We start from the raw sequence: 26,340 nt of genomic DNA, 5'->3' as shown, positions 1-26,340 counted from the left end.
CAGTTTCTGTGGGAGATGCCAAGTGCATTCGAATAAGTAGTTTACTATTATTATTATTACTTGTAATACAATTCTAAGAGCTTTCCTTTATGTTGACCTGCTCAATATCAGCACTCTGTGTTGTTGATGTGTCTGTGTGTTTTGCGGGAAAGAGGATCAATAAGGCAAGGCCCCAGTACACAGAAACTTTTTGTTTTGGACATCACCTGCTACGGTTACATAATGTTACTTAAGGCAGTTCAGGGGGGGGACACGCGGTTTATTGTGCACTCTCACGCACCAAATGAGTGACCAGTGACCCATAAGTCACCTTGTAAGTCAGTAAAAAGGGGCAGAAACTCTGATAGGGCTGCAGACAGCAGGGAAAATGCAAGATTAAATGGAGTAATAAAACGCAACTAACCATTTAGTTGAATAGTTACGGTGGCAAAAATAAATAGGCTTATTATAGGGAGGAGATAAAAAACCTCCCAGATCTTTCAAGGTTGATATGCACAAAAACAAAAAACATAACTTTTAGCAAAAGAAAAGAAAAGTATTTTTAAAAAATACATATATACTGCATATATATATATATATATATACACAGACCCTTTCCAAAAAAATAGAATATCATGGAAAAGTGTATTTATTTCCATAATTCCATTCAAAACATTAAACTTCAATAGATTATAGATTCAGGGCCCACAACTTAAACGATTTCAAGTATTTAGTTGTTTATTTGTACATAATTTGGGCTTCCAGCTCATAAAACCCACGAAAACACAGATATTCATATTCATTCAGATATTCAGACTCATATTACATGAAATCACACAGTAATTACACAGTGATACCATGGTCATTGAACCAGGTTTTGGTTATTTTGGCAGTGTGGGCAGGTGCAAATCCTGCTGGAAAATGAAGTAAGCATGAAGTGCTCTGAAAATGTCCTGGTAGACGGCTGCATTGACTCTGGATTTAATAAAGCACAGTGGACCAAAGTCCTCTTTTCTGATGAGAGCAAATTTTGCATCTCATTTGGAAACCAAGGTCCCAGAGTCTGGAGGAAGAATGGAGAGGCACACAATCCAAGATGCTTGAAGTCCAGTGTGAAGTTTCCACAGTCTGTGTTGGTCATCGGCTGGTGTTGGTCCACTGTGCTGTCCACTCAACGCAGCCGTCTACCAGGACATTTTCAGAGCACTTCATGCTTCCTTCAGCAGACAAGCTTTATGGAGATGCTGACTTCATTTTCCAGCAGGATTTGCACCTGCCCACACTGCCAAAAGAACCAAAACCTGGTTCAATGACCATGGTATCACTGTAATTACTGTGTGAATTCATGTAATATTCAAAAAATTTGAAATCCTGTTTTCGTGGGTTTTATGAGCTGGAAGCCCAAATTATGTACAAATAAACAACTAAATGCTTGAAATCGTTTAAGTTGTGGGCCCTGAATCTATAATCTATGGAAGTTTAACGAATTTGAATGGAATTATGGAAATAAATGAACTTTTCCATGATATTCAAATTTTTTGGAAAGGGTCTGTATATATACAGTGGTGGACAGAATTAATGGCACCCCTGGTAAATATGATCAAAAATGGCTGTAAAAAAATAAATCTGCATTGTTTATCCTTTTGATCTTTCATTAAAAAAATTCGCAAAAATCTAACCTTTCATTAAAGTAAAAGAATTGAAAGTGGGGAGGAAATCACATTATGAAATAAATGTTTTTCTCCAAAATACGTCGGCCACAATTATTGGCACCCCTTGAATTTCTTACGAGTAAAATATCTCTGAAGTATATTCCCATTAATATTTACCTTTTTTTAGCACACCAGGGTGACTAGGAACATGAAATTGTCTAGCTATGACTTCTTGTTTCACAGGAGTTTAAATATGACGAATGCACAAAGGCCAAATTTCTTTAATCATCCATCACAATGAGTAAAACCAAAGAATATAGTTCTGATGTGCATCAAAAGATTTTTGAGCTTCACAAAATAGAAAGTGGCTGTAAGAAAATAGCTAAAGAATTGAAAATCTCCATTTTGACCATCAGGGCAACAATTAAGAAGTTCCAATCAACTAAAGATGTTACGAATCTGCCAGGAAGAGGACGTGTGTCTATATTGTCTTAATGCATGGTGAGTGGCCAAAGAGTCTCCAAGGATCACAGATGGAGTATTGCAGAGATTACTTGAGTCTTGGGGGTCGGAAAGCCCCCCCAAAAATGATCAAACATCCCCACATGTTGTTTGGGAGGGGTTTCAAGAAAAATCCTCCTCGCTCCACCAAAAGTAAACTCCAGCATATTCAGTTGTCAGACACGACTGGATCTTCAAAAGGGACCGGATTCTGTGGTCAGATGAAACAAAAAAAAATGACTTTTTGCCGTGTTTGGTGCAAACAGGGATAAAAAGTACCCCATGCCCTCGGTTAAATATACTGCTGGATCTTATATGTTGTGGGCCTATTTATTTGCTGGAGGTCCTGGACATCTTGTTCAGATACATGGTATTATGGATTCTAGCAAATACCTCTCTCTGTCCTAGCGTGTATCCCATATTTGTATAGGGTCCGCTTGTTTGCATGCTTTTCGCCACTTGGCTCGGTCCAGGGCATCATCAGTGGTGATATTTACTGCGCGCATATCCTCCGCCAGACCGCATCATTCTAGCAAATACCAACAGATAAAAAATCAAAACCTGACGGCCTCTGCTAGAAATCTTATAACGGGCCGTGGTTGGATCTTCCATCAGGACAACGGTCCAAAACAAACATCAAAATCAACACAAAAATGAGTAACTGAGCACAAAATGAAGCTTCTGCCATGACCGTCCCAGTCCCCTAAACTGAACACTATAGAAAATGAGTGGGCTGAACTGAAGAGAAGAAGCGCCAACATGGATCTGGGAATCTGGAGAGATTCTGTATGAAGGAATGGTCTCTGATCTCTTGTCAGTTATTCTCCAAACTCATCAGATCTGTTATCTTGGCAAAAGGAGGTTGCAAAAAGTATTTAATAACAGGGTGCCAATAATTGTGGCCAGCGTGTTTTGGAGAAAAACATTTATTTCATAATGTGATTTACCCCCCACTTTCAATTCTTTTACTTCAATGAAAGGTTAGATTTTTGAGAATTTTTTGAATGAAAGATCCAAAGGATAAACAATGCAGATTTATTTTTTACAGCAATTTTTTATCTTATTTAACAGGGGGTGCCATTAATTCTGACCACAACTGTATGTGTGTATGTGTGCAGGTGGGTGTGTGTGTGTGTGTGTGTGTATGTGTGTGTGTATATATATATATATATATATATATATATATATATATACACACACACACACACATATATTATATATATACACACACACACACACACACACACACACACACACACACACACACACACACACACACAGAGACAGGATAGAAAAATAGATTGATAGAAATTAATGACTTGTGATTATAATCTTTTCTTTTTAATCCCCTTTAAACGGCATATATACAGAAGACTCCAGAAGTTTAAAAACATTGGACCATTGTACAATATATCTACAAGTTTATAATCACAGTTTCACTCACTATACAATCAAGCAGAGCACAGGTTACAGACCATAAACAGAATCAACACGTAATTTTTTTTCTTTTTCTCATCAGGTTCATTTCACCATTCACAAACATACATACTTCAAGAGATCTTTCTTCTATTTTGAGACATTAAATAAATTATGAATGTAAAGTACACTGATAAATTATCAAGATTAGTGAGTCTTCATTTCGCCATTAAGGGCTGTGTGTAAATGCTTATTTTTCTGTTAGCATTGCATAATTTCCTTCATCCTGCTTTTTTCTGGAACGTGTGCAATGTGTTTGGGATTTGGGAGAACTGAAAGCTACAATACAGGCTCTCAAGTTGGACCAGCTGATATGACCTTGACAAGCTTATATTGCAGTGTGTCATGTTATTATAAACCCTTTATCACAGTGTATGGCATGATTTTACTTTCAATAGCGACTCGAGCGGGAGAAACCCCAGTGAGAATGGCACTAAAATGGTTGGTAAACTGGCTGAGATCTGCCAATCAACGCATGTCTGTCTTTAACAAGCTCTAAAGGTGAAAGTGAAAAATCCATCAGCTGCATCCGATGGTGCAATTCCTCATCATGCACCCCTGAAAGAAGGGACGGCGTCAGAAGCAGAACAGCGAAGCCTCGGGCAGTCGCAAGTCATGGGTTGGAATGGATTCAGCTCTGCACGATGTTGCGTGCCATATGGTTACATCACCACGGAATTGGATGCTAACAGGGGATATTTTGCAGGAGTCTTAGATGGGACGCTCGCCAGGGCGATTACAGCTCAGTCAAACAAACAAAAAGGGGGGTTAAAATTGCACTTTTGCCCTTAATATTTACAATGTCTCCATTTCATGGGGATGTTACACTCTACGTCTCTGGGGAGCAACCGGCTTTTCAAAAGCAACTTTGCAACATCATACAAAGAAGAGAGAGAGAAAAAAAGATGGAACATAAAATAAGTTTGCTAACATAAGCTTGTTTCTACAGAAACCATAGAAGCAGAGGTAGAAGGGGGAGGAAACATAACCATATTTAATTACAACTTAATCCATATAAAACAAACTGATAGTAAAAATGCAAGCTCCCTTAAGACTAGCCCAAGATAGATCAAAATTTCTAAGATGATTATTCTGAATATTGTTTTTAACTTCATAATGAGACAGAGCAAGAGCTGTACTTTTTGGCATGGCCCTTCTCGCCTAAGTGCTTTGTGAGAGATAATGCCATCCGGGTAACCTAGCAGCAACGCGAACGGGGAATGTTGCCCACTCTCTTGGGTCAGAACGTGTGGGATTTAACACACAAGGGTCCTTTTCATTACATAATACATTCATTAATTGGCACGTTTGCATGAGGGGGAAATGAGAGCGGGGAGGAGCAGCCATTAACCTGCGGCGTCGTGAATAGAGGAAAAGCCTCTGAAAGCCTCTAAAGAGCTGCAGAATCCGCAGGTCTCCATTAGTCCAGCGCATTTTGTTCTTCAAAAAGAGCGTGGGGTCACATCTATGAGAATAGTCATTCATCTACGCAACTTCACACACCAGGTCGTTGGATATAGGACTGCAATTCTGCTCTGAACCTGATGAACTTGACTCATCAAGGCACAGGTGAGCCGGCTACATCACAGAGGACGGTGAAGAGAGGAAAGTTGGATTTTGGGCACGATGTGAAGAAAAGTGAGCACAGACTCTTGGTAATCTGTGCGTTTCATTCATTTGTCACATGAGTATCTCTGGCGCAGTTCAGTCCGCATCGCAAACTGTGCTTCCAGTGTATGTATCAGACTGAACTTGTCTGATGAAATGAGAAATGTTTTGATCTCAAGCGTTTTGTAACGGCCTCAGTTGAACAGCGTGTGCTGTTTACCGTAACAGCCTTCCCCTCAGCTGACTTCACTTCCTTCCGGCTGTATCATCCGGCACCCTTTGCTGTTTGATTAGTCGTTCGATCTCCGAACCCAGCGTCTGGAGATTTTCCTGTAGAGAGAGAAACAAATCCGACTGCTGTGAGGACTACTGCTATTATTTACATTGCCATTCAGTTTATTCATATACAAGCTGAGCAAAAAAGAGGCACATCTGAGAGAAGCGAGCCTGTAAGCTTGGATAATTAGGCAATTCCAGGCTGTTTTGCTTCGAAACTGTCTGATTTCCTGCTCATCTCCCGATAAGACCGTAATCCTGCCATTGTGCCTTGAATGGAGCTCTGCGTTCCCCTTGTGCTCTGTCCTCAAAACATACTTTATTAATTTCTCTGATCTCCCAGCTTATGTGCTCCCTCCTAGAGGACAGATGCTGTCCCTGTTGTGACCTGGATGTGGCTCTATAACCGAGAAACTGGTCACTGTCAGCATGGAAATTTGCCCACTTATTCAACATTCATCCATCACCACCAACTTTGCTTTTCTTCTGATAGCCATCACCAGGAATCCAGTTACGCAGAAGCTTAGTTTAAAAATTGTAATTACATCAGCGGATGTCATTGTGGAACTCAACACTAACATCAATATACCAACACCTAGTTTGGCTATATATGGTCACACTATTGCAATTGCAAAAACAAATGCAATCTGTGAAAAGTTGGGTTTAAAACGCATAGAGACCCCATGAAATCGCTAGATAAGTAGGGCTGTGATGGTGGCAGTTTTTTACAACACGCTACAGCCTGTAAAGCATTAAAAGAAATATCAGTAAATAATGGTAGCCTAACCTAAATAATATCAGAAATTGGTTTTCTATTTTCCCACAAGATGCGTCATATATAGCCTACTGCTCTGCGCCTTGAGAGGGATGTGGGACACAAGCATGAAAGAGACAGTCGTTCTCTTTTCTAATATCTTCATGTTTTCTCCTGATGGTCCAAACAGGTCTGAAGAGCAAATTTTATCTTTCACAAGGTCAAGACATTTAGGCTATGTTTGATTTTGCGCTGCCAATGAAAGCGAAACTAAAATCACCGGCGTGTGTGCGCTATACAAATAAACTTGATGCGCCTTACCAAGTCTAATAACAAGCACAAACTGTTAAATTGAATTTGACGTGCAAACAAAAACTGTGTTTTTTCTTTACCACAGTAAAGGACGCAAATATAATAGGCCTTATTAAAAGCGAACCAAAAGAAACGTTTATAATCCCCTGCAAAAAGGGGTGAGACGGGAGTGAAGATTTGGAAAAAGAAACAAGAGATTCCATGTCCAGTGGAATAACTAATGAAATAATGTTAAATTCGCTGATAATCGGGTGACCAGATCGCAAAACAAAGCCGACAAAGCTTCATTTTTTTTTTATACCTCTCATTTGGGATGAATACAAATGTTTCCATGGCTGCAATGTAACATTTAATTGCTAACCTATTATTTCTTTTGTAAACAAAAGAATTGATGCTTCACTCGTGTCATACTATTAACGTAAAACAGCATTCACATACACAAAAATGTGTTTTGGCGTACCACCGCCGGTGCGGTTGTCAAGTTTACCAGCACAGCCTTATTGATGAGTGCAGTTTTCTCTTATAGGTGTTGATGTACTTCCTACTGAAACAAGAGGTTTGGGTGTGACACATAAGAGGGCTAATAGGGATGCACAATATTTTGGCGCCATATCAATTATTGGCCGATATTAAAGATCTATTGGTATTGGTCAATATTGTATATTTTACCGACAGATGCCAACAAACGGCAACAGACATGTCGGATCAGTGCGTTACCCCTGTCAGTGTTGCCGTTGGTCGCCACTTGTTTTCAGCGTTCAATGTTCAATGTTCAATCAACGTTTGCCAGATAGTGGAGTATCTGAGAAGTTACATTCTGTAATCTGATGATTGGTTGGTGCCTATTGGTGCAGTGTGAATTGGCCTTAAAGGGATAGTTCACCCAAAAATGAAAATTCTATCATCGTTTACTCACCCTCATGTTGTTCCAAACCTGTATGAGTTTCTTTGTTCTGCTGAACACAAAGGAAGATATTTGGAAGAATGTTTGTAACCAAACAGATTTCGGTCCCCTAAGGTGCAGTGTGGAGAAAAAATCTCTGGTAGCCGAGGCACTCCTTAGTTAAAATGTCTTTATTAAAGAAATGACATGTCCTAAACGGACAACTTTAAAATGCCCACGCGTAGCGGCATGGGGCCTTCTTCATGCCCTGAAGAAGGCCCCATGCCGCTACGCGTGGGCATTTTAAAGTTGTCCGTTTAGGACATGTCATTTCTTTAATAAAGACATTTTAACTAAGGAGTGCCTCGGCTACCAGAGATTTTTTCTCCACACTGCACCTTAGATGTTCTACCTTGGACCGAAGAGCACCCAAATCAAACTCAAAAGGAATTGAGCACGCCATCCATCCTGAATCAAAACAGATTTCGGTCCCCATTGACTACCATAGTATATATTTTTTCCTACTATGGAAGTCAATGGGGACCGAGATCTGTTTGATTAAAACATTCTTCCAAATATCTTCCTTTGTGTTCAGCAGAACAAAGAAACTCATAGAGGTTTGGAACAACTTGAGGGTGAGTAAAGGATGACAGAATTTTCATTTTTGGGTGAACTATCCCTTTAACAGAACTCACAAAACTCCCATTTTGATTTCACGGGGGCTTTAAGGGGCATGGGTGTCTGTCACTGCTGTGGATGGTGGCTCATACCTTCAGCGTGATGTTTTTGAGCAGCGTGTCCTCTAACACAGCCTGGAGTTTACGGTTGATTTCCAGCGAGAGGTCGAGAGTGAGGCCGCTGTCGGCTGGGTGGGAGGTGTACAGCGATGCCATGATGCCTCCCCTCCGGATCAAGTGAGCTTTGTTTATGTCTGAGGCTTCCGAAGACAGAGCTCCAGACTCTTCTCTGAGCACGTAACTTTGGATAATCCTACAGGAAACACAAAGTTTTTCACAGCAATTTTAAGTGTCAATGAAACCTCAAGCCATAAAGGCCACTGTCACATAGGTATCCTCAGTGAGAAAGTAAAAGGTAACGAACCTGGGGACAGAGGAGAAAAAGACCCCATTACCCATATCTACATCATCAGTGTCTCTCTCTGTCCCTCTCTTTCACTCTGGATGATAAATGTGTTTCACAAATCACAGATTAGAAGGCACAGAATTTGCATAGCTAAATCTCAGCCTGTCTGTCTCATAAGATTTATTTAATGTGACACTCATTTCCTCGAAATAGCTTTTCATGTCTTTGTCACTTTTGCAGGAGTACTTCTTTGTGGAAAAAAAAATCCATAAGCCGTTTTTAATTAGTAAATGAATATAGTGGTCATCTACTAAGAGTACATAAAGGACAAACTTCTTGATTTTGATGTCAGGCTTAAAGGCTTTCTGGTTAAAGGCTTTTCATTAAATAAAGTCTAAAAAAGATTGGTTCTCAATTAATTAAATTGAAAATAGCGGTATGGCCTTCATGGGCAGACATCATGTAACGATACCTGAATGAAAACAAGGTTCAGAGAGATAAAGATAAAAGTGCACCAGAGTACAGAAAAGAAATTACAGCATTTCAAATTTCAATCCGTAATTAATGTAATCTTATGTTTTATTTTATACTGAGACCCAGAGAGAGACATGAGAAAACAAGAGAACTTTAAACTCAGTGTTTTAGAGATTTAAAGGATGATGTTGTGATGTACATTTATCTTTCAGTCTCTGCGAGAGAGTTCTTTCTTCCACGACCACTATTTAAAATCTATTTTCTCTGCAGTGACGCACAGCCCAAATAAAGGCAGAATTCGATTCTAATGGTTTCTTCAGAGCACCGCTCGAGACAAAGACATTAGAGGATGTAAGACTAAAGGTCTCTGCGTGAGAGCAAAAAATAAATAAATATATATATATATATATATATGCTTTCTGAATTGATGAATTCTCTCATTTCACTGTCTGAATCTGAAATGAACACACTAGGGCATCTATCAAACCAACTTTTAAAACAGGGATTTTTTTTCTACCCTGATAACTCAAAATGTTACAAAGCAGTTATTTATCAGAGTGACAGGAAAGAAACTAGGGAAAATTCACAGATGCTTTGAAAAACAAAGTGTCTGTGATGTGCTGATGCTACAAAAAGGATAAACACACATATACATACACATAGACGCACACAACAGAAAGAACAAATAAAAACAAACAACTTACCTCTCACTAATATGGGGTCCAAATGGACCCCAACTCCATAAGGTTAGTATTTAACAAAACGAAACAAAAGGAAATTAAAAAGTTGCCCTAAGCTAAACATTTTGCATGCACATACAGACACATGTCAGTCATTGCAATTCACTATAACCTTTTTTCTAGTGGCAATCCAACCACAGTTCGGTAGCAAGTAATCCACTTTACTGCCATTCTGACTTTTATTGGCTTTTATAATACAAGACAGTGGAGAACTGACAGTAAATTTGAGGGAAAGAGAGAAAGAATTGGATCGGGACATGACCCAGGCTGGACAACAGCACAACAGCTGTACCACAGCTCTGAGACCATTCTGAATTTGGATTTGCAGACCATTTGTTTGAAACAGATGTCAGTTTTAGATAAAGCGCCGTAGCATGGCCCGATTCTCACAGCCTAGAGGCTGAAAGAGCAAAAGATAGACAGCAGGAACAACAGAGGACTATAGAAAAACAGACAAGAGCCATAGGACGAAATAAAGAGTAAGGCTTTGGCAGTCTGTTTGTCTTCATTCGAGGAATCAAAAGACAAAATGTGAATCTTAATGTTTATTTTATGAGGATTGTGAATTTTAAGCACTACAACTGAACCATGACTAAAGATGAAAGCTCATATCAAATCAAAGCTCATATCAAAGATAAATCTAGACAGAATATTCCCGTTTCAATCAAGATAAACGGGTCAAAAATACCCAAATCATTTACCAGCCTTTCCAGTCAGATTGCATTTCATACATTAAAATCTTGAACTACATTATTAAATTTCCTGAAAGTGAAAATGCAGCTTGCCTCTGCAAAACTCACCGCCACAATGCTGGTGGTTCACCTGACAATACTGCCATGATTTACAATGTCCCAATGATATTCTGATACTTTGACACTGCTGGAGTCCCCAGGGATGCCACGTCACACCGAGGGGTTCAGAGTCTGAACATTCAATCGTTTTTTCCCACACACGTCATCATCCGCTGTACAAATATCTAAAAAGTAATAACAAACCTCTCCACACCAAGCCATTTGATTTGTTCATGCTGAAGTTGAATCCTTAAAGAAATAGTTCACTTCAAAATGAAAATACTGTCATCATTTACTCACCCTCAAGTTGTTTCAAACCTGTATGAATTTATTTCTTCTGCTGAACACAAAAGAAGATATTTTAAAGAATTTCAGTAAGCAAACAGTTGATGTACCCATTGACTTCCATAGTATTTTTTTTTTCTACTATGGAAGTCAATGGGGTACATCAACTGTCTGGTTACCGACATTCTTCAAAATATCTTCTTTTGTGTTCAGCAGAAGAAATAAATTCATACAAGTTTGAAACAACTTGAGGGTGAGTAAATGATGACAGAATTTTCATTTTGAAGTGAACTATTCCTTTAAGGTTAGAGGTTTGTTGAAATGTAGCAAGCACTACTAAATATAGTAATAATTTATGCAAAATAAAAAAAGAATCGCATGAAAGTCCAACGGCACTTGGAATCAATTCCAGAACAGAGCGATTTCCTCTAACCGCCCTTGACGAGTGGCACAGTGAGAATACATATGCTTCCCTCCTTTGATAAATATGGTAATCCTCAGCTAGGTGTAGTCACACTGTTAAACCAAGGAGACGTTATTAAATCAATTGCGGTTTTATGATATGATAAATTTCCACTGAGCTTTGAACGATAAACCGGCCTGTTCTAACCTTCCCGTATGTCAAAGAATCACTCGAATGCCAACAGTCGATAAAACACTGGGAAACACTCCACCGCTTGGCTAACTTGAACTTGTTGAGGAAGCTCAGCTGCACATAATGGCTAAAGATCAGCTAAGGACGCTAAATTAAGCTTGACTTCAATGGGATGCGCCTTTGATGAGAACTAATTAATGTGGGTTAGTGCAGGTGGACCGATTCAAGGCATTTCATTATTCAAAAGTGATGGGAAAGGAACAGAGATGGCATTTCGGTCCAGGGTGGTGGTGGCAACCCAACTTGCGTCCTTCTGCGGCATGTTAAATTATTTATTTCATTCAAAGACTGATCACGTAAACAAAGCACTCTCATTCTCCGAGCGCATTCACTTTGTTTTGCAAAAAGATTGTTTTGTTCTGTGGTGGAAATGTGCACCGGCAGCCTTATTCTTCATGTATAGAGGTGCGTATGAATATGTATCAGGCATCATTAGGAACCTTGGTGACGCATCGCTCCCGCAAGAACCGACAGCTATAAATATCACTGCCAAGACCTCTCTGTCAGAAACATTGGTTTGCTCAGTGTGTGTGTGAAAGAAAAAGATGAAAGTCTGCCAGATCCCCTTTCGCAATGAAAGTCAGACGTTCAAGACACAAGCCTAGGTCAGGAAGCCGTAGACAAATAAACAAAGGAAAAAAAACAACAAAACAAAAATAGGCCGAAAAAACAAGAGAAAGAGAGGATGCAAAAGAGGGACAATGACCAGCCAAATTCGACCAGACGGAAAGGAGGGGCGGCAGTGATAAATTCTCTACACCAAAAGCTCAGAGCTATTCTACAGTGGCATCAAAAAATATTTGGACACTTAAAACTGCCTGAATATCACAGTGTTAGATATTAAACACACAACATGGCCAAACTTATGCTCTAATAAACAGGTTTGGCTATTTTAGTCAATTCTGTTAGGGCAAATTTGAGCTATGTTCATTTAAAATAAATACCATGTGGTTTTGATATTTTATCAGACATTCATACATTTTTCATTGTGGCTGAAGTGTCCAAATGTTTTTTTGGAGCCATTGTATCTTCTACATTATTGTTTTTCTATTAAACTCATGGCTTCTCTTTGGTGTCCTTCCTGACAACTTTGTATACGAATATCAATGTAAACTAGACAGCTCCAGGCTCATTTGTAAATGTCAAAATAAACTTTGGGAGCCAAGGAGTTTTTCTCCATTGTCTTTTTCACTCTCACTCACTTTGTCTTTTTCCTGATCTCCTCCACCAGTTGTTTAATGTGGTCCTCCATGAATTCAATCTTTTCGTTCTTACGAGCATGTGCTTTCTGCAGCCGCACGATACGCTCCACCAGGACAGCTTTGTCCACCTCGGGGAAGCTGTCCACCACTACCACCGATGAACCGGACTGATTCTCCGGAGAGCGATCATCCATACTGCTACCCCGTGCGTTTAGAGAGCCTGAAAGTGAGAGATTCAAACCATTGTGCAGTAGCAGTCACACTATAAGGTCACACTATACAACACTATACAACTTAGCACTAAGATTAGAGGAATACTCTGGGTTCAAAACAAGTTAAGCTTTATCCGCAAATGCTGCTGCTGGTAATGTCGATCACCTCAAATTCATTTTGACTCATTCCTCAGTCTTTAAAAAAAAAAAAGGAAAAAATTGCAGGTTACAGTAACACACTTACAGGAAAGTAAACCAGGTCAGCATTCCAGAGGGTTTAAAAGCAGAAATGTGAAGATCAGTTTTGTGTTAAAGCATTTACATGATTTATTTAGAGAAGATTGAATAAAACTTCACATATCCACTGTTAGTGTGTTACTGTACTGTTATTTGAGCTTTTTGGCTTCTCTTTCGTCAAATGAGGTTGATGTGACCTAATCTGTACTGAACCAGAAAAATTACACACACACATATTTTTTGTTTTTGAAAAGTCTCTTATGCTCACCAAAGCTACATTTATTTGAACATAAATACAGTAAAAACAATACTGAGCAATACTTTTCTATTTTAATATCCACCTTTTTCCTGAGTAAACGATGAGCGCTGCCATGAGGAATTCCAACTTCCGTTTAGATGGTGTCCTGTTCCGGTCTCCATAGGAACACATTGTCAAAACGGGGTAAAAAGAGCGTCTGAATTAACTAAACAGAAACTTTTTGAACATTACTAAAAAATTCAATTGTTCGTAGGGTTAAGTTGTGCTGTTGTTGGCTGCTACATAACTGCGATAAGAAATTCTTGGGAAGTGCGTGTTTTCAGCACCAGCGAATCTGAAAAGAATGTCCGTATACAGGTAGATGTCAAGAGAAAACAAGCAAGGCTAGCGGCACTTAAGTTAAAATACAACCCAAAGAGGTTATATGTGCGCTCTATTCATTTTGAGGACAAAATCCCATGAACTTCATCCCGATTGGGAGCTGCATGTAGGATATGAGCGCTCATGTTTTCAGCGCAGACATCAGTTAATATCGGAGAGTTTCGTGTCATCTACGCACACATTAAACTTTGATGAGTGAGGCGCTGACAAATGACAGCCATTGCTACACTGTAAAGTGATGGCACTGTGGAGCCATGAGCTTTTTAAACCCTTTTCATAGGTTTAACATTACATTATCACCTCGGAAAATACGCTAATTTGACAGCATCATTCCAGTACGAGTCAGGCGAGACTTTTGCGTTCAGAAAAAGGTGGATACATGAACCTTTATAATAACATATCTATTTATAGTTAGCTCTTTCAAGAATATAATACGTTAAAAGACCGACCCTATTTCATGCGTTGATTATGCATTTTAATGGATTATGCTCTTTAAAGGTGCATGAATAGGTATTATAATGTATAATAACTCTGCTTTAGGGCTTTATCTAGTCGACTTATAGTCGTTCATTTAAGCCATTAGTCAACTAATCGCACGTTTATATTCATTTAATTACTTAAATATATACTGAGGAGAGTATTTTAATATAGGCGTAATATGTCTATTCCGCGCTCAAGCGTACGAATAAAGCTTGCCGCAAAGCACCGGCAAATTATGAATGTGTCGGGACAAAAAAGCAAGGAGACATTTTAATTATTTATTAATAAACTAGTGTTTTCTGAGTCAGTGCGAGTAGCCTATACGCTGAGTTTCTGTTCATTTATGTGACGCGCTTCAGTTCCGGGAGACCGAGACGGCAGAAAGCGCATCCTGTTTGTTTTCTTTATTTTACAAAAGCACAACGTTTTCTTGCTATTGTGAGTTTACACCAATAAAAGTAGACCCTTTACAGTTTCGAAAGATGTATTGTATGACCAGAAATGACAGAGTACTTTAAGTTGGTAGGAACACTGTTGTCAGGAAAAAATTTAAGTGATCGCGCTGGGCGCCTCCATGTAGTACAGTAAAGCGTGCTATACTTTAGCTTCCTTCCACACTCTGCACAAACACTTGGATATGCACATTATAGCACATATGTATCTAGGTTAACGAGCCATGTAAAGTTGCTACTTACATGTTTCAAATGATAAGCCATATTTGGATTGATGGTTGATAGGCGAACGACAATCTGTGAGTGTCTTCGCCACTTCCTTTTTTTTCGGTGACTAACCGACTAATAAAATTTTGGTCAACTAACGTTTAGTAGACAATTAGGGGGCAGCCCTACTCTGCTTACAACTATTTATGAAAATACATAGTGGATAAAGTCTATTGAAATTAAGAAAGAGCCCTATGAGCAAGAGGCCTAAAAATCAGCAAAGGTGAACAAGGCATTATGAATACTTTTATAATGCATTATATATTGGCCACAGGTATTTTGTTACCAGAATAGGGCATTTAGGAAAAAACAGACAAATATGACAGTGTGTGTCGCTCTCAACATCTCTAATGAAGTGTTAAATGGATGTACCTGAAGAACTGGAGCGGCTGCCCATACTGCTGCCCTCTCGATCGCATCCTCCGTTCTCCACCTGATCCAGCTTCTTACGGGCTACACAAAGGCACAAACACACAATGAGTTCTCTCATTCTCTTACAGTAACGAACACACACTCCTGGTAGAGACTGACACCTCAGTATCAGTAATGAGCCGATGACTGAGTGCTTGTATCGCTCAGTGCCTCATTCTAGCCCTGCACCTGCTGAAGGGGGTTATGACTAACTATAAAACTCCCACCCACTGGGCACATCTGTAGCGTCCATCAAATATGTAGAATTAAGTTTCACATTTAACATGCAGACCTTGAGAAAGTTTTTGAAGATCACGGGGACCCAAATGGGAGAAGGAAAAAATAGATTTGTTTAAAAATACCGTCACATACTGTATGCCTCCTCCGACACTAAAAGAGAGTCCCAAGGCGCACGTTCTTCTCCCTTGCCCTCCCCTCCTCGTCTCTCCTCTCAAAGAAGAGATGCTATGAAACAGTCTTGCGCCCTAACCTAGCCTTTCCTGCGGCTACAGGCAGGCACAGATACATAAACTCAATCTGTCTGCAATGAACGTCAGTCTGCCCCACCGAGAGCGTCAATATGCCTTGATAATTACTAACAGTGCCTGTGGGCTCCTGGGAGCATAGAAAAGTAACTCACTGAGAGCCTATTAAAATAACAAATTGAATTCTAGTTAAGACATCTACACACAGAGGAGAAAAACAATATGAGAGGGGAACGATATAGACTCTTTTCAGAACTGTGTTATGATTTGTTACTTTTTTGTCTTTCATTTTGTATTAAAAACATTGGCATCAGTGGTTCTTAACCGGGGGGCCAAAAATGCGTTGTGGGGTTGTTCTGATAGGATGGACAGCAAGGGGAAAAAACCCAATGCTAAACAAAACTAAACTTACAATGGTGCATATTAAGGATAGAAAAATAAATACGCTTTTAAAAGGAAGGGAATGCTTCCCATATTGACGTCAAAGGCCATGTGTCCAATTCTATGGTATTTTGGCAAGAGTTGCCTGCACAAGTGAGCCAAATTAAGAAGATGCCAGCTTGGACCTTGTGTGACATGTCCTCATCCTCAAAAAACAAACAAAACTATGCAACAGACCAAGACTACATTAAATACTGGTTTATGTGTTAAATGGTCATGCATTTAAATAATTAAGCATATTGTTGTAGTTCATTCTGATATTAACAAATTAATTTTTTTATTTTTTATTTATTTAAGGTGATTTTTGTACAATAAAGAAATTTGATCATTTTGGTGGCAAGCGTTAAAAAAACAGTTTGATGCTTTACATCCTTAGTTTTCATGTGATGTCACATCCTTATAGGAATCCCCACTTAGATGGCAAACCAAGGCTTTCCTCCATTGCCCGACAGTTATTTTTACCAGGTTTGTACTAACCTGAGAAAATTCAGTTTACACCTTATTGATGATGCAAGCAGATGAACTCAGATTATAAACGCAGCGCACAAAGTTTCCCATTAAGCGTTTTTCCATAGAAAACATTGGGGTCATATTCTGGGCTCATCTGCATGCCTATACATAGTGTGCAACATCAATAAGGTATGTAGTGAAATTGATCTTTTAATACCATTTTAGTACATTTAGGCACTTTATAGTGATTTTTAGTTATTGAAATACCTGTGCTGTGCAGCCTATGAATGTTTTGCCCTCCAAGTCTCTGTGCCAGTCACATGACTGAAAATTATGAATGGACCATGAAAAGCTTGTTTTGTAAAAGCACCTGTCTGCGTTTGAGGTCTTGTTGCATTTCTCACTATTTCTGGCCTCTAAACATAAATCAATGTCTGAAAATAAATGTAAATGAAAAATAAAAAAGGACATTAATTATTTGAGCTGCTAACCCTGCGTGAGCTGCTTGGTGAGGTCTTTGATGTTGGCCGTCTGTTTTCTCTTCTGAGTAACCAGTTCGTCTCGTAATTCCTCCACGCGTGTCTTTAGTTGTGATGTCTCCGTCTTCAGCGACGTTCTCTCCGTCTGCAACGCCAAAACTTCCTCCTGCCTCTGTTGCACCTCTCTCTTCAACCTTTCCGTCTAAAAAAAAACAGAGACAAACTGAATAATGCCTGAAATGATTGAAAGTTGTGTGTGTGTCTTTTAAGGAGTTGCTAAAATTAAACTGGCCAATCAATACACTTATTATATTAAACTATTTCACAGTGTTGGGATGTAACTAACCAAAAGTAGCAGTAATGTGACAATATGCTGGCTATTTTCAATAATAGTGTAGGTTTTCCAGTAACAAACAAGCTATTTATTCCAACAAGCAAGCAGCGTAGTTGCTAGTGTTGAGAAATCTGATTTGTTTTATTGGAATGGTTAATTTAATTAGTCTCATCACTCAGTAGTGTTCCTGTGCAGCCTTTTACAGCACCTTTTGTGTAGCTAATAAGTATTTAATTAAATGTTGTTTAGAAATGTTTTCACTTCAGATATAAAAATTTGCATGATTATAATACATTGCATTTAGTTTAAAATTGTGTTCAAGTTAAGCTCAAGGTTTATGCTTTACCTCAATTAAAGGTGCAGTAAGCGATTTCTGAGAAACACTGTTGAAATTTGAAATCACACCCACACCCCTCCCTTCACTTCTCTTCCCCCCAAAATGCACAAACACGCAATGCAAGAGTGGATGTCTCTTTATCATAGCTGAAGCGTAGCGAAAAATAAAGTGAAGATGGCGAAAGAACGACAATGAAGAACAAAAAATTAACACAGTACACAGATATACAAGATATGGTCACCAGCACCACACCAGCTCCAGCTCCAGACAAAACAAAAACAAAAAACACTCCAAACGGGCCTGTTACTATAGCTAATATTACAATAGCATATCTTGGTTCTGTGAAACAAATCAAAACCAATGTTTCTCACGTATGGAGCAGAAACAACGCAACCTCTGAGTCTGTTTTCAGGCCTTCCTGCTTAGGTCTCTCCAGCACCTTTTCTCTTTTGTAATGTCTCCCAGGCATCTCTCTTTCTACAGTCTTTCTTCAAATCATGAGTTGATTTGTACGCCCCCCTACTGATGATTGGCTACAAGTGTGTTGAGGTGATCAGTTCGATTCACTTTCAACAGCGTTTCTCAGAAATCGCTTACTGCACCTTTAAGATCCTTAATGATTTTTTTAATAGTGCCATGTCAACTACTTTGAGGGTGGGTTTACTGTCATTTAACTACTTTTAATTACAAGTAGCTTGTTACTTGGCATTATATGGTTTCTAAGAAATCTCCCCAACACTGATATACATGCAATCGTCTCACCATTTCAGAGAGGGATCTCTCAGTCTCCTCTAGTTTGCTGTGCAGCTCTCTGGAGCTGTTGTTCAATCTGTCCAGCTGGGCCTGTAAGCTGTTGTTCTCAGACTGGAGCTGAGCATTTTTACTGGTCAATTTCTCAGTGAAGCCCAGTAGCTCTGCCTCTCTCGTCCTGCTGCCTTCAATGTCCCTCTGCAGGTCAGTTATCTGAGAGTTCAGATTCTCCACCTCCTCCCGCAAGGATGCAATTTCCTGATCATCCCTGAGAAAGACACGCACACATGAGACATGGGGACCAACACGTGTGCAGCTCGTGCTATTTAAGCGTTTTCCACCCATGTCTAGTTTCAGCATAAAGGTGTACCAGCATTCCCACCGGACCAAATGACTGCATAGGCTATAAAAGTACCCGACTGAAAGGTCTATCATTCTTGGGAATACAAATAACTAATCTGAAATACCCTCAAAATAAGAATAAGCGAATACAGCTGACTGACACGTTTGTGCCCACCAGAAGTGAAATCAGAGCAGGCCCTGTGAGGCGGCCACAGAGGTATGAATTATTCTGTCAGTTCTGCAGGGGCCCGTGTGATCACGCTACTGTGGATTCACATCCACCTGCAGTTCCTGCATCAGCAGGGGCCACCAACTGCTGGGAGATCACTCAAGGTCAGGACGCTGTACTGATGCTCCATGTTCAACAGAAGCACGGCAAAATTAACAGTCTAAGGATCTGAGGGTCGGATGCAAATGCTATTCAAACATGCAAATAAGAATAAAAGTCTGTAGTGTCGCCAGGACTATAACAGACCTTAATGAGAGTAGAACGCATATTTATATCGACGTGAACAAAAACAAGGCTGAGGAAAGGGAGTACAGTCCATTGTTATGGTGTTTTGAATTCAGTGTTTCCTCTATGTTTATTAGTTAATGGCGCCCCGCCACGGCAAAATTTTTGCCGCCACGGTAACGGGCTCTACAGTGCGACCATTTCACTCGCATTTGCGCCTAAATATGTCTGTGTGCGACCATGAAAAGATATTTAGGCGCACTTGTGCGACTGACCCGATCGAAGATTTTTTTTTTGGCGGCCGCCAAAGCGAATTTTTGTCCCGCCAAAGTCTTATTTGACCGGTGTGTAATGTAGATAAACTGCTGCGCTTGTGACAGCTGGGCGCATGTTTAAAAGAACGAGAGAGCGAGAGCGCGCGCCCTCTGGTCGCGTGCGCGCGAGCACTCTCTTTGCGAAGCAAGGTTCCACGTTTTAATGAATGGTTAAACGACTGATCTTTCCAACACTGAATTCACGAGACGTCTGAATCGGTGTATAACAGATCGGTAACACTTTACAATAAGGTTCCATTTATTAAAATCTAGTTATAACTACATTAGTTAACATTAACTTTTAATAAACTGCACTTCTACAGAATGTATTAATCTTTGCTAATGTTCATTTCAACATTTAATAGCCTACATTATTGAAATCAAAAGTTGTATTTGTTAACATTTAGTTAATGCACTGTGAACTAACATGAACAAACAATAAACAGCTGTATTTTTATTAAGATTAATAAAGATGAATACATTCAGTAACATGTATTGCTCATGGTTCATGTTAGTAATAAACTAATGTTAAATCAAACCATATTGTAAAGTGTTTCAAAATTTTTTTTACAGAACACCTTAAAATAAGAACGTAAGGTGTGCTTACCCCCTTTAGTACAGCCTATATGGTTAGCAAGATTTAGCCTTAATAAACTACAGCATTTACAACTGAATTGTATTCAATTGTAGATGGTAGAAAATAAGACTATTAGTTAAAATAAACTTTTTAATGCTACTTTTTCTCCCTGCTTTTTTTATATTGATATGATTATATACCAATCTATTAAAGAAGGATTTTTATCTTACAAAGCTATGAAATCCAGAGGTAAAATCACAGCTTTTTTTTTTTTTTTTTTTTTTTAAGTGTAACACTTAAAAATAAATAAAATAAAAGCTGTGATTTTACCTCTGGATTTCATAGTTTTGTAAGATAAAATCCTTCTTCCGTCCGAACAACAGGCGGTGGTTGTTCGGACAGACCTGCCCCCACTGCTAAAAAAAATCCTAAAGGAAACACTGGAATTTTATATTTTTAATTTCTGTTTTAGTATTTTTTTGTGTGCTTTTGTCTTGTTAGTGTTTTATATTTCTATTTTTTTCCATTTAATTTATTTTTATTTCAGTTTTATTTCATATTTAAAAAACATATTTTATTTCAGTTCCCAAGGCAACATTTGTAATCTTTGCATTTTCTAAAGTCTTTATCTAACATTTTTATTTTATTTCATGTCAGCTTTATTTCAATTAACAAAAATGTTTTTTTAATGAAGTTTTCATTAACAATTGCAAGACTAGAGTAATCTACTTAATATGTCATATAGTTGTCTTTGTTCTTCATTTTATTAATGATTTTCCATTTTTTTAAACACAAAGGCTTTATAACATGATTTGAATTCTTTATTTAGTATAATAAATTCACAAAACAATTAATAATTAAATTAACATTTATTAATCTTAATGATAATTTCAACAAGCAAGTAATTACCAAATTAATTATATATATTATTTATATATTAGATTATATAGCATTTATATGTTAATTTTTTTATTTCATTCATCGTTTTTGGTTTTCTATTTATTATATAATTTTTTAATTTTTTTATATGAACAAACATGAATTATTACCAATGAACTAGTATATTTAGTAAGTACATTTATTAATGTAGTATAAATATACTACATTTATAAATAAACAATAGCCTAGGTTAGTAAATGCTGTAAAAAGTGTTCACTGGTATCAGGAATTGTAAAACATAACTGGTATTGTGACAACTCTAGCCTCGACAAATTGATCCAATTTCATGACCTAAAAAATGAGTGTTAGTCCTGAATATCAGATCTGAAAAGCAAACTGGAATTGGGTGCAGTGCAGACAAAGTTTAGGCTCGATGAGCTTGTAGTTGAGTAAATAATACATAGTTAGTGGTAGGAGGCTATAGGCACGAGTGTTCAGACCTCTGGTGCTGCTCCTCTAGGCTAGTGATGGCAGAGAGTTTTTCCCTCTGGTTCTGGATCTCAGCCTTCTGTCTGTTAATGATCTCTCTGTATTTGCAGAGTTCGTCTTCCCAGCGGGGCCGTTCATCCTCCAGACACTTAACCTGAGGGCCAGAGAGAGTGCCAAAGCGTAAGATGAATGCACTTTTAAACAGTGTCACTTCATAGAGTTATTTTTAGAAATGAGTTTCCAACCTTGGTCCGCAGGGTGGTCAGTTCATCCATGCCTTCTTTAAAAGTCCTCTTCAGATCCTCCAACTCCTTAATCTTAGCGTTGTGCATCTGCCAATCAAACAGAATAACCATGAAAACCCTCTTTCGAACATCCAGCCATTGTTCATTATTGTAATCACAATCAGCAGAGGACGCCTGCTAGGCAACACTGTTAATAATGCTAATGAGAATGCAAATGCCAGCACTATTTCTTGCACAGGGGCGACTCACTGATAAGGGAGCACACACTCTCATTGTCGGCCTCGGGTACTAATGACGCTTGGTGAATGGAGGCTCATTTACTCATAAATACATTTAAAAGCAGGTGGCAAAGTGCCATAAGGACCAAACGGCATATCTCAGAAAAGCAGTGGCAGAACGGCTAAAAGAAGCAAACCAAAGAAAAGATATATGAGGTGTAACATGAACAAACACTGTAAAATAGAATTTACGAGGCCTCTGTGCCCTAGTGAAGCACATGACTCAAATATGAATTGGGAAATTTATATCATTCTCGCTTGTATTAAATATACAGTTCCTAGTAGGCAAGACTGTTCTGATATCAATCAAACTTTCTGGATCTTGTGCTCTTAAAATGACTTATACTGAAGGGAATCGGAGTGTAAATGAAGTGAAATTGCACCTCTAGATGGTCTGTCTGCTCTTGTTTTTGCTTCTCCAGCTCTCCTTTGGTCTCTCGCAGTTTTGCATCCAATTCATTTGACTTGATCTCCTCAGATTCCTGCAGGAGTCAGAGAGGGAGGTTTGAAGTTTGTAACAAGCCACAAAAATTGCAAATTAGCTTATATCCCCCTAAATGAAGATAAGCCACACAAATTATGTTGAGCGGAAAAGCAACCATTTTTTAATAAACTATAGCAGAATGCGCTGCTTGAAATGCACATCTCCAACTCATTATAGATAACGTACAACAGGTTTTGCAGTCTACATGCAGGGCAAATGTTTGTATATGGAGCCCTCTAGTGGGCAGCACTGATCTCATGCCATGAGAAAACAGTACCTGGTACGTGCGGATCATGTCCTGGCAGTTTTTGCGAATCTGTTCAGTCTCTTCTTTTGCTTGAGTCAGTTTGGCGGTCGTTTCTTTTAATCTGTCTTTTGTTTCCTGTTATTGAAGAGACATAAAGTGAATAATATTTCAAAAAAGTGAAATCAGCAATAGAGTGTTGTTAATGTTAACTAAAATGAAGCCTATTCAAATCATTTAAATAAAGCTAAAATATAATAAATATTAGATGAAAAAGCTCAACTTTTTTTTAGTAAGCTGAAGAACTAAAATTACAACAAAACAAAAAATCCTAAAACTAACAATTTATTTTATGTGTTTGTTTGTGTGGGTGTTTGTGTGTGTAAATAATAACATTGCAGCACTAGACACATTTGGCCGAAAAGACAAAACTGCCTAAGAAAATGCCAATGTTACATGTTATAACTATCAACACTTAAACACTTGTTTACATTATAATTAGTTACACTGGAATCACTTTCAGAGCAATTTTTACTTTAACTTTAAGTCTTTATTTTACAATGTTCTCTGGTTTACCTTGTGAGCATCCGTTTCACTCTTCAGTTTGTTCTGAGCCCACTTTACTTTGATGACGTGAGAATTGATTTCCTCCTTGACTTTCTCCAGTTCACGGGAAAGTCTCGTCACCTCATTCTCCTACAGAAGCGTAATCAAAGACAAACACTCCTGAGAACATATACATAATCAATGCATACTGTAGATTCACACACCACATCAAGCATCAAAATAAACGATTTCTTAATGTATGACCTTGGCATCATAGAGCTGCTGCAGGCGTCCTTTTTCCTGGGCCAGCGTGTTTCCCCGTCGGGCCTGCTTGTCTACTTCTGTTGTGGCCTCCCGTAGCTTCTTCTCCAGCTGTTCCTTCTCCCTCCGCAGGTCCAGCGCTTCCTTTTCACCTCGAACATACTTCATCACCATTGTCTCCTTCTCCTGACGTGCCTCCTCACATTTCTTATTGGCCTGGGACGAGAAAACATACATGTAAACACATGGACACGCACTGTTTATGGATCATGTGAGATCTTAAACCTTAAAAGTCTGGTTACCCACGCAAATATTAGTGGTTGACCGATATATAGCCAAGGCCGGTATATAAGCCGCTATTTCGCATTCTTAATTATCGGCCGAGAAGTTTTTCTGTTTGGCCAATGTGTCTTTTATTTTGACAGCATGTGGGACTTTAATTTTGTCAGCGCGAGCGTCAGATCTCCCATTCTCCTCAAATAAATTATTAGACAGAGCTGTAAAAGAAAGTAAACAGACTTACCAGATTAATGAGTGCACTGGTTACACTGTTTACTTCCTTTTTATTCATAATTTTAACAGTTTCATATTTGTGAAAAATACTTTAACAGGATCAAATCTGTTAATTTATTTCTATCAAGTTCTATGAGCAATTTTCTAGTTCTATTTCTAAAGTTCTATTTATTTCCAATTTAGTAAATATTATGTAAAATTGTAATGCATGTTTCTACTATCTATAAAAGTATTGGATTTATAATCAGACATTGGCCAACCTTCTCTCTAAGATATTGGCATCAGCATCAACCGAAAAAAAAAAGAAAAAAAATCTATATCGGTCGACCATTTCCAAATATACACTAACTATGATAACTTCTATGATTTATCATAGTTGATGTTTCCAAAGGCAGTGAAAGAGCAAAAGAGAGGCCCTCACAGTCACACTTGACTGAGGAGTTCACATGAGAGAGAGGAACTGTTTGAAAAAGTCCTGCCAAACCAAACACAACTCTCTCTCCATATCTTGTGCAAATTTTTTATGACGTTAGTTCTCAATATCTGAACGCTGGACTTCACATTTAGCTGCCGTTGAGTGGGATTAAGAAAGGATGAGGACAAATACAAATGGAGACCCAGCACATGACATCCTCTAGATGGAAGCACAATACAAAACGCACGACGACCCTCCTTCAGTTTGTGCAAACATGATATCACTGTAAGACTGATGTGATTTCATTTTAAAGATGCTTAGACACAGAAAACTGTTTAGATATATTTAAGAGGGTTCTTATGCTTAAGGGATTTCTTTGGACTGTCTCCATGGCGATGACCTCTCACCTGTTCAAGCCTATAGGCAATCTCCCTCTGCATCTGCTGGATGGCATTCTTAGCAGCCTGATCCTGGTGAACCAGTTTGTCTCTAGAGTCTTTTAGTTCCTTCATAAGTTCCTCCACCCGGCTTTCAAACTGGTAAAACAAGAGAGACAGTCAGTTAAAATGCCATGACTGCAGTAACCATAAACATATTCATCATGACAATAATAGAGGCGGCGCTGACAGACAGTTGACAGATCAAAGTTTACAGCCAGTAGGCGCGTTTCCATTACAGATTTGTGCAAAACCTTTGCGATTTTTTCTAAATGTCGACAAAAAACTATTACGAAATGACGGTGTTTCCATTAACTAATGTTATGCGACTAAAACTTCATTTTTCCTCTCGCGATAAGTAAAATCATTCCAAAATCCATGGCAGTGGATGTTGGCAGGGTTATGTACTATATCCCAGCCACTGCACTAGCCATTATTATTAATCGAAGGAGATGTATGTGTGTTTTCCCAGCATTAATGGTAAGGAACGGCACATATGAGGTGTTTCTGGGTGTTTCTCCCTCATATCTGCTTCAAGGTCTTGATTGTGGCATTTATTTGAGGTTTAGAATCCATTATTCCTGTAATTCTTCTGTCTTATATGAGTTTAATAAAGAACTCCGTGTCGTATTCTGTCCAAACACACCGCGTCATTGCATCAGGTGACCTGTAAATGCGCAAAAACTGTTTCCATTGCAGTTTTGCGAAATATTTATTTTTTGAATTGCCTGAAAAACCACCTCATGCGAGCGTAAAAACTTTTTGGCGATAAATGGGAGTTTTTGCAAAATTGACGTGTTTCCATTGGCCGTATTTTCAATTCGCAATATCAATTTGCGCAATTTGAAGGGTAATGGAAACGCGGATAGTGAGTGCAATATGACTAAATATACACTGGTGGTCAAAAGTTTGAAATCATTAAGATGATCCTTCAGAAATCATTCTAATATGCTGATTTGGTGCTCAAAAACCTTTCTAATAATCAATGTTTCCACAGAAATACTAAGCAATATCTGTTTTCAACATTGATACTAATAAGATTTATTATTAATGATTGAGCACCAATAACAATTGCTAATAATCTAGCGCTAAATTAGCATATCATGGATCTAAAGGTGATGATACACAGGGCAACTTTTTGGGCAATGTTGCTGGGCAATGTTGCCGTCAACGGGCAACCAGATGAGACACAGGGCCCACGACCGATCTAAATGAT

At 38.6% G+C, this 26,340-nt stretch overlaps 1 protein-coding gene across 3 annotated transcripts in view; it reads right to left on the bottom strand.

Annotated features, from left to right (window-relative positions):
• Positions 1-3,699: 3,699 nt before the first annotated feature.
• Positions 3,700-26,340, bottom strand: part of ccdc186 (coiled-coil domain-containing protein 186) — a 29,443-nt gene continuing 6,802 nt past the window's right edge. Inside the window, exons 4-17 of one of the 3 annotated variants that reach the window (XR_014630160.1) lie at positions 25,095-25,223; positions 23,763-23,975; positions 23,529-23,648; positions 22,986-23,090; positions 22,608-22,706; positions 21,947-22,033; positions 21,713-21,855; positions 18,659-18,914; positions 17,238-17,427; positions 15,332-15,412; positions 13,462-13,534; positions 12,672-12,891; positions 8,212-8,431; positions 3,700-5,546 (exon numbers count right to left, since the gene is read on the bottom strand). Coding sequence is in view for 2 of the 3 variants with exons in the window: in XM_084434811.1 (XP_084290937.1) it covers positions 5,463-5,546; positions 8,212-8,431; positions 12,672-12,891; positions 13,462-13,524; positions 15,332-15,412; positions 17,238-17,427; positions 18,659-18,914; positions 21,713-21,855; positions 21,947-22,033; positions 22,608-22,706; positions 22,986-23,090; positions 23,529-23,648; positions 23,763-23,975; positions 25,095-25,223 (2,010 nt within the window). In the remaining variant the exon portion in view is untranslated. The remainder of the gene's footprint in view (positions 5,547-8,211; positions 8,432-12,671; positions 12,892-13,461; positions 13,535-15,331; positions 15,413-17,237; positions 17,428-18,658; positions 18,915-21,712; positions 21,856-21,946; positions 22,034-22,607; positions 22,707-22,985; positions 23,091-23,528; positions 23,649-23,762; positions 23,976-25,094; positions 25,224-26,340) is intronic. The other 2 variants (XM_084434811.1, XM_084434812.1) reach the window with 2 other exon arrangements.

The sequence above is a fragment of the Rutilus rutilus genome (assembly GCF_951802725.1).
Source record: "Rutilus rutilus genome assembly, chromosome: 16".
Taxonomy (NCBI): Eukaryota; Metazoa; Chordata; class Actinopteri; order Cypriniformes; family Leuciscidae; genus Rutilus; species Rutilus rutilus.
Note: the sequence above shows the minus strand (reverse complement) of the source record. Positions and strands in the feature narration are given on the sequence as shown.